Raw genomic sequence first — 7,588 nt, forward strand, 5'->3', positions numbered from 1 at the left:
TCCGGAGCTTCAGGCAAGGGACAAACACTTCACGGTTTTCATCTCCACGGTGATATTGACATTTGTCTCAATCAACCCCAGAGACTTAAGATCTTTCCCTCTCCCAACCAGCTTTTACTCTCTACTGCAAGCACTTAGGTGCAAGTAATATAAGTCTCATCATCTCTGCTGGAAGTAGAGTCTTCTCTTATCCGAATCAGAATAAAAGACTTGTGTCACCTTAGTATCACTCATCTGGGAGGTTACACAGTATCAGATTCTCGTGTCAAAACACCGACAACTGTCTTAAAATAAAAATCGAACAATTTTAAAAATTGAAGAGTTTAAATCTGACATTTATAATTGATTGAGGGAGCTAAATTGAACGGTTGAGGGAGGTTAAATTTGTTCTTTTCTTTGGCGTGGAAACCTCGACCGATCTGTCCGATCTCTCTCCCGAGTCCACTCCAAGCCTTTTCGCCTTTTCCTCCGCCTTCTCGCGATGGCGCCGCCGCGCCGCGCTCTACTCGTCCTCGCCGCTCTCCTCCTCTCCCTCTCCCTTGGGGCCGCCTCCTTCCATTCCGACGAGCTCCTCCTCAACGATGACGAAGAGTTCGAGGGCGTCGTCGCCCGCCCCTCCGCCCCCTCCCCGCCGGCGGCCCCGGTGGTCTCCTCCTCCCGCCGCAGATCAGCGGACGCGCCGTTGCCCGGGTCAGGCGAGTCCAACGCAGTGCAGTTCACGCTCGAGCACGACCTTGGCGACGGCAAGGGCTTCGTCTCAGCTGGAACCTTCTCGGCCCGCCTCAAGACCTTCGCCCACGGCACGCAGGTGGGTCCCAGCCTCTCTTTGGTTACTATCTCGGTTGTTTGGTTAGTTCGCCTATATAGTTGGCCTGGTTACGCTCTGGTCAATGGATCTGGGATGGCTAGCTCTCGGCTAGTTCTGGATCGTGATTTCGGCGGCCTTAACATAATTCGTAGATGTTCTGCTCCTGTTAGCTTCGTTGAGCTGTTTGGTCGGAATAGGTAGTGAATCATTTGCTTTGGATTATTATGAGAAGTGTGAATCGAGAATTGGATCTTATGATGGTGTCCCGTGTATGTGTCCTACTGTCTACTGTAATTTAACAGGCTGTTGTTCCCTAGCAGTACTCTCGGCGGCTCAGCGTGTTTGGTCAGAGGAATGTCTCCATCCAGAATTATCTGATCTAGAAACTGAACCTCCTTGTGCTGTTTGGTTTGTCATCTGTCACCGTGTAGTACTCCTGTGGTAGTTATTCCGCAGGATGAGTTCATTCTGCAAAAAAACGCCAGACCCACCATTCTGGTTAAAGTCATGCCGCATGAGCTAAATCTGCAAACCAAACACTGTTAGTTAGACCTTACCCGGTACTGGAGTACTCTAGTTCTGTGGGTAAGAAAAACAAGGCAGACTGGCTTTTTGGGCTTGGTGTGTTACAGTATATATTATAAACAACCAGTTAAATTGTACCTGTATGACAGCACCTGTTATTAAGCGTTAGTGCAGGACTGCTGGTTAGGGCACTACCCAATACCCGTTTTTCTTTTATTTACCCATGGTGTATAATTGTGAAATTATGATTGTTCTGCACTTGAATGGCCACTTGCTGCTTATGTGGCCTTTCAGGCTGCATGGCCTTACTTTTACAAATACCTAACATATATTCATTGCCTTGAAGAGCAACCAAGATATTGCTGACTATAAAAAAGACTATTATTTACATTAGAATTGGATATACAATGATAATTAAAGAGCACTAATATTGTATACCATGCTGCCTCCAAATCACAAGATCCTGTGGAGTTAGTCTCGTGTGACATACAGAATTTGCGGTGGCCTGAGGTTGTTTAGCTTCGAAGTTTTTTTTAGCATTGTCTCATTTGGACAAATGACATTTCCCTACCATTAAGAAGCTGCTTTATATGTGGATAACTGAGTTGGTATTTGATTATAAGGGGAGTATCCCAGGGGCAGGAAATATTTGATATTAAATTAAAGACAGTAAATTGGCGTGTAAATAAGGAAGTAGAGTCTTGAAACATTAGGCTGTCACCTGACTTCTCGTTTCTGTACTTATTTTCAAAACTATGTTGATATGTTCAATGTCTTTGTTTATCTTGCATATTAAGAATTTATTGGGTGGTAACATTGAAAACATCACCCCCTTTTTGAATCATATGTTTCAAGTTTTAGAAGAATAATAATTACAAATGGACACAGGGGCTGGGCATGCAACAGATTTTTTGGTGTGGTCTGCTGAATCACCATTAACTAAGCCTGCATTTTAATCCTGTAACTCATAAAATTACAACAGCAGCTCCTGCATACATATGTACTTAGTTTTATATATGTCAGAAATAAACTCGGAGCAGAATTAGTCCTGATGATACCTCGTATATCATGGCCATAGCATATCACAACCTTTTTTTCTTCTTAATATATATGATGTGTAGCTCTCCTACGCTTTCGAGAAAAAAACAACCTTTTTGCATGTATGAAAATGTCTTATATGCATTAACTTCCATGTCTGTTCCTGTTAAGCACATGATATCCAATTTTAAATATCTTCTAGTTGTTTATCACTTGTTACAATAATGTATACTCTATGCCTTGTAGTTGTAGTACTTTACAGGGGAATAGGGATTGGCGGATTGCAATCTGTTATGAACCAAACACAATTAAAATCTGATCTGCCCAAAATCTTTTGTGCACTCATTCCTTCTTGTTTTACCTCGTATTTGCACAAGGCCTATTATTATAGTACCTTTTGTTCTTCATTATTTTGGACTTCGATGTCTGCCCCAATGTTGAAATGGCTCAAAATCGTAGATTCGTAGCAGCTTATCTAGAAGCTTTCAATATTAGTTTATTTAAATTGAACTGTATTGCACAAAAGTAAAATAGAATGTGCATTCCTAACTGGGAGTTGGCAATATGATTTCACAAAGTTTGGGAGCAAGCCATAACCTGCCATAGCAAAATGCAACATGCATTTATCAGGCTTGAAACAGTGGTCCAAAAAGAGTTCTTAAGTGTCCGCTTCCGCACGCATAAGCGCTAAGCGGAGGGGGACCACTCGCTTTGGGGGTAAGCGCTGCTCTAGGTGTTGCAGGTGCTGAAAGGTAACTGAGCGAGTGTGCAGTGGCTTGGGAGGGAGATTGAAGCACTTGACTGGCTGGCAGGAGGTGGTTTCACAGGTGGATTGAGTCGTGCTTACCTTTCTCTGCTGTCGGATTGAGGTCTCCGCAGGGCACACCACCAAATTGGTTGCCCCGCCACTAGATCGAGATGTTTCCGGGTTCCGCCGACGGGTTCATGTTGATCTGGTCCTCCTCTTATGTCGATCTGGCTAATTCTGCCGTGCTTCTCTTTCTGTAACCTTGATTCACCATATATGATAAGATTTTTTGCGAATAATGTGCTTTTTTTATATACTTTAAATCAATGATGGTTGATATTTCTCTTAGTGCATCTTTGATCTTTATGTACTTTTGGTTATGTTCATTAGTTTTCGAATTTGATCAGTTTCATTGGTGAATAATCAACCGATTATGCTCACTGTAGATATGAGCTAAGAGAACTAAATTTCTTATTTGACTTATTTTAATGGTTTGCTAGGTACCTAGTTTCTCACTACAACATTTAATGCTGTAAATGCAAAAGAGGAACACTATTTACCTAATTGTGCTATTCTTATGGATCAGACCCTCACTAAACTTCGCTTTACAAGGAATGATTTTACTGAGGATGATAAAGCGGCGTTCAAAGTAACTTCTTGCCCACCACGGTTTTCAACTTGATTTGCTTGACAATTATTTTCAACTAATTTGATGCTTATGCATTTGTTTGTCACTGAAGAAAGTGCTTCAGGAAGATGGCTTTTATACAATTAGGCTGCCATCTAATGTGTTGGACACTACAAAGAAACATCATGTTGTTTCTTCAATCAGAGCTGTAAGTTGACTACAGAGTTCATCATTGTGTTTCTCTTCACTGTGATAATAAAATAAGCCCAATACTCCAATTATCTATTCTTCAAACCACTGTACCAATTGGAATCTGTAAAATAAGGTATCTTTTAAAAGGTGTCCACCAAAGTACTATCCTTTTGTGTAGCACCTAGCATGTACATTTTTTATGGAACAATCAATAAATAAAGCAATTGAATTAGTTATAAGAAAAAACGACTGCTTGATGTATTGCAAAAACTGTGATGTTATCTTATTATTTGAAGTATTGATTTATTGTCTGATTCTAGAGTTATCCTTTTCAGTTCCTTAACTGTCTTGACTTTCTTATGTTTCCTAGAGATGCATTCCACGTGACAGTTTGGATGAACACATTGTTATCCACATGGTAACTTTCTCCATTTCATTATTTCTATTCTTGTCTTCCTCTAAAGAGTTGTTTATGATGATGGAATTTTTTGGGATAGCCCAGAAACTTTATGTATGTAATAACATCAATTGATGCATTTAGCTAACTTTATTTTGTTTTACATTAGCAGCGACCAAATCTCCAGTATTGATAGAGAGCAGAAGATGCACGCTGTGCTCATTTATTCTAGCACCTGTATCGATAACATAACATGTTGATTACATAAAGTTTCTAAATATTTATCTATCCTTGTCATCTATTCCAAACAGCAACAAGGGAAAAATGTTATTTTTTCATACTGCAGCCATTTTGGAGAATTGCATTACATTACCTTTGTAGAATACCGATAGAAGTTTCCTTGGTGTTGTGACTCACGTGATACTTTGCTATTGCCTTATTTGCAGGATGGTGTAAATATCTTGGCAGTCAATTATGGCTCTGTTGATGGGTGCCAATACCCTAGGCCTATGAAATTGGTTAGTTTTCTTTCAGGATTTATATTATGATTTATCAGTGTTCAACGTAATTAATGATTGATAGAAGGATCCTGATAACTTATAATCTTTAGACATTTAAATATTCTGAAATTAGTAATGTTCTCATTATAGATTGGCCTGCAACCTCATACTTCTTCCTCATGGCCAAAAAAGAAAAAGAAAAGAAAAGAAGTCCGTTAGAAACATGTTATCTGCACTGGTTATTTGTTATTGGCAGAGGTATTTGCTATGTTATTTAGTAGGGCTGGTACAAATGATTGTTTCAAAATTACTTTGATGAAATCATTCAATTTTGAATGAATGTCAACTGTTATTGGGTTTGGCTCTGCAGATTAGATTGCTCAAAATGGGTTAATTTAAGTTGACATTGATTAGTTAATTTTGACTGAAGCACGTTGAAATCTTTATTGGTTTAATTTACAACACTATTAATGTGCTAACAAATTTCTCAAATCGAACTGTTGAGACTTGAGAGTTGTTCAATCGTTCACCAAACTGTTCTATATTACAACTAACGCCTCTACTCTAGCACTTTTTTATCTTCTGTGGTGCATTCATTGGCGATTAACAGTTTTGAAGTTTATGGTGACATATTGGCATGTTTAATTTTTTTGTTTCAGCCATCAAAATGGACATTCAGCTCTTACACTATCCTAAAGACTGCTGAACAGGCACCAAGGTAAATTACTACTTTCTTGAGATTACAAAAAAATGTTAAATAAATAGATTATTATAAAACGAGTAATTTGTTTTAATAATAGATAATATAAATAGTTTGAATTAAGAAATATCTGAGGACATGCGCAATGCAATAGATGCTTAAAGAGGGTTAATGATGAAACACATCATTGGAATCTCAGCATCCAATTGAGGGACATGTACAAGGCAATAGATGCTTAAATAAAGAGAGGTAATGATGAAAGACCACTACAAGAATCTGCCCATCCAATGGGAAAAACAATTTTATTTATGCTTAATTAGTTTGACAAGACCAATGTTTTCAAGGCCTCGCCTAATAACATATCCTCGGTGTCCCTGTTGCCATCCCAAAATAAGTGGGGAGGAGTGATTGGAGGGGAAAGATAGGAAGTACAGGAGGAGATCATCCATCAAGGACAAGCAGCCAGTGCATGCACAATACTTCCTCCCACCTTATTCTTCCCTCTTTTGTCCTTCCCCTACTTGGCTTGCATTATAATCACTTTGGCATTGCCTAAGCAGTTAAAAGGGGTGGGTGGGGGGGGGGGGGGTCACCATGCATCACCTTACCTTTACCACCTTAAGAACACTGGGCAAGACAAGCCTATCTAAGCTCCCATATGCCTCAATGCTAATCATAGTTGAAATGGTAAACTTCCAGCGTTAATCACAGTAGGAACACCTAGCTAATTGTTCCTGTCGATGACTTGGTCTGTACGTCAAGCGCTTAGTCATGCTACTATTTTTTTTGTGAGAACTGAGAACATCCACCGAGTTCCACAATGGCAAAAATTGGTAGCATCCTCGTGTTGTGTATGACCTAACAGATCTATCCCTACTGTCACAAAGAAGTTTCCTAATTCTTACATTTTTTTGTGCTTGCAGAACCCCATCGTTTGCAGATCAGTTAATAGAAGCTGACAATGGTCTTGGCGAAGTAATGAAACCACCTGAGAAATCTTTCTGGGCTAAATATGTGAGTAACTGCACTAAATATCTTCCGTACTTCGTTCATTATCTTCGTGTTTGTGTATGTGTGGGTATGTTTCTATGCTTTCCTTTAGTCTGACTTGTTTGTTTTGCAGTGGATGTACATCATTCCGCTTGGTCTTATTGTCATGAATGCTGTTACGGCAGCTGCCAACATACCAGAGGAAGCTGCAGGGCAGGGCCAACCTGGAGCACAACGGGCACCTGCTGCTGTTGCTGGGAGGAGGAGATGATGGCTGCCTTCCATACCGTAGTTAACTATCTTCACATTGTTTTCTGTTTTTTTTGGGGTATTGTATCAATCTTACCTTGACTGCATCATCTATGGCACTGCATGATGATGCCATCTTTTGCTTGTGTTGAAACACGTAGCCTATCCAAGACAATGTGGTTCCTATACATCTGTAGCCAATTTTGGCCACTAGCATGCCATTGGACACTGAAACTTTGCTTGAAGCCTGTGCACACATCATTTGCAGTGACCACTTCATACTTGATGCAGCAAAAACACCTATTAATTTCAGCTGTTGAATTTTCTGCTAATAATTCATGCTTTCGTTCTTTGTTCATGCTGAGAATTTGTTCTTTGCTTTTAGTAAATAAATTGGAGGCTCTGACGTTTGTACCCTCGATTTGTTGTCTAATTATTACTTTGCTCCTGTTTTTTTAACTTTGTGGATCTACCCGTAACGAAGGAAAGGCTTACTCCGGTTCCATTCTCTTAACAGTGTGAATGTCATACAAAAAGATTATCATGCCTATGTAAATTTACCACACATAACTGGACTTCTAGGTCAGGTTATCCATTCATGCTCTCTTTTACAGTACAGTCAAAAAATTAAAATAAAGATTCTATCACTAACTGTAACTTTATGGTAAAAGAAAAAATTATATTTTATCACTATTCTAAATGTCTAATAACTCTATTGACACGTATAACAAGTCTAATTAATCTTCATTATCATAATCTAACTTATATTGTTTCTACAAAACACACATTATTCAAAAAAGTTGTATTAGCATC

At 39.3% G+C, this 7,588-nt stretch overlaps 1 protein-coding gene across 1 annotated transcript; it reads left to right on the top strand.

The window, feature by feature from the left end:
- The first annotated feature begins 430 nt into the window (after positions 1-430).
- Positions 431-7,112, top strand: LOC100192648 (uncharacterized). Its single transcript, NM_001137860.1, has 8 exons — positions 431-808; positions 3,706-3,768; positions 3,860-3,955; positions 4,310-4,357; positions 4,783-4,854; positions 5,496-5,554; positions 6,460-6,550; positions 6,660-7,112. The coding sequence occupies exons 1-8, from the start codon at positions 482-484 to the stop codon at positions 6,795-6,797; spliced, it is 894 nt and encodes a 297-aa protein (NP_001131332.1). The 5' UTR covers positions 431-481; the 3' UTR covers positions 6,798-7,112.
- Positions 7,113-7,588: the final 476 nt, after the last annotated feature.

This window comes from Zea mays, chromosome 4 (assembly GCF_902167145.1).
Source record: "Zea mays cultivar B73 chromosome 4, Zm-B73-REFERENCE-NAM-5.0, whole genome shotgun sequence".
NCBI lineage: Eukaryota > Viridiplantae > Streptophyta > Magnoliopsida > Poales > Poaceae > Zea > Zea mays.

What these genes read in the sequence shown, in the direction of transcription:
- LOC100192648 (NM_001137860.1), top strand. Translation starts at nt 482, where the DNA reads ATGGCGCCGCCGCGCCGCGCTCTACTCGTCCTCGCCGCTCTCCTCCTC. An exon ending in ACTGCTGAACAGGCACCAAG is followed by an intron (nt 5,555 to 6,459) that starts GTAAATTACTAC and finishes TTGTGCTTGCAG; the next exon opens with AACCCCATCGTTTGCAGATC. An exon ending in AATCTTTCTGGGCTAAATAT is followed by an intron (nt 6,551 to 6,659) that starts GTGAGTAACTGC and finishes TTTGTTTTGCAG; the next exon opens with TGGATGTACATCATTCCGCT.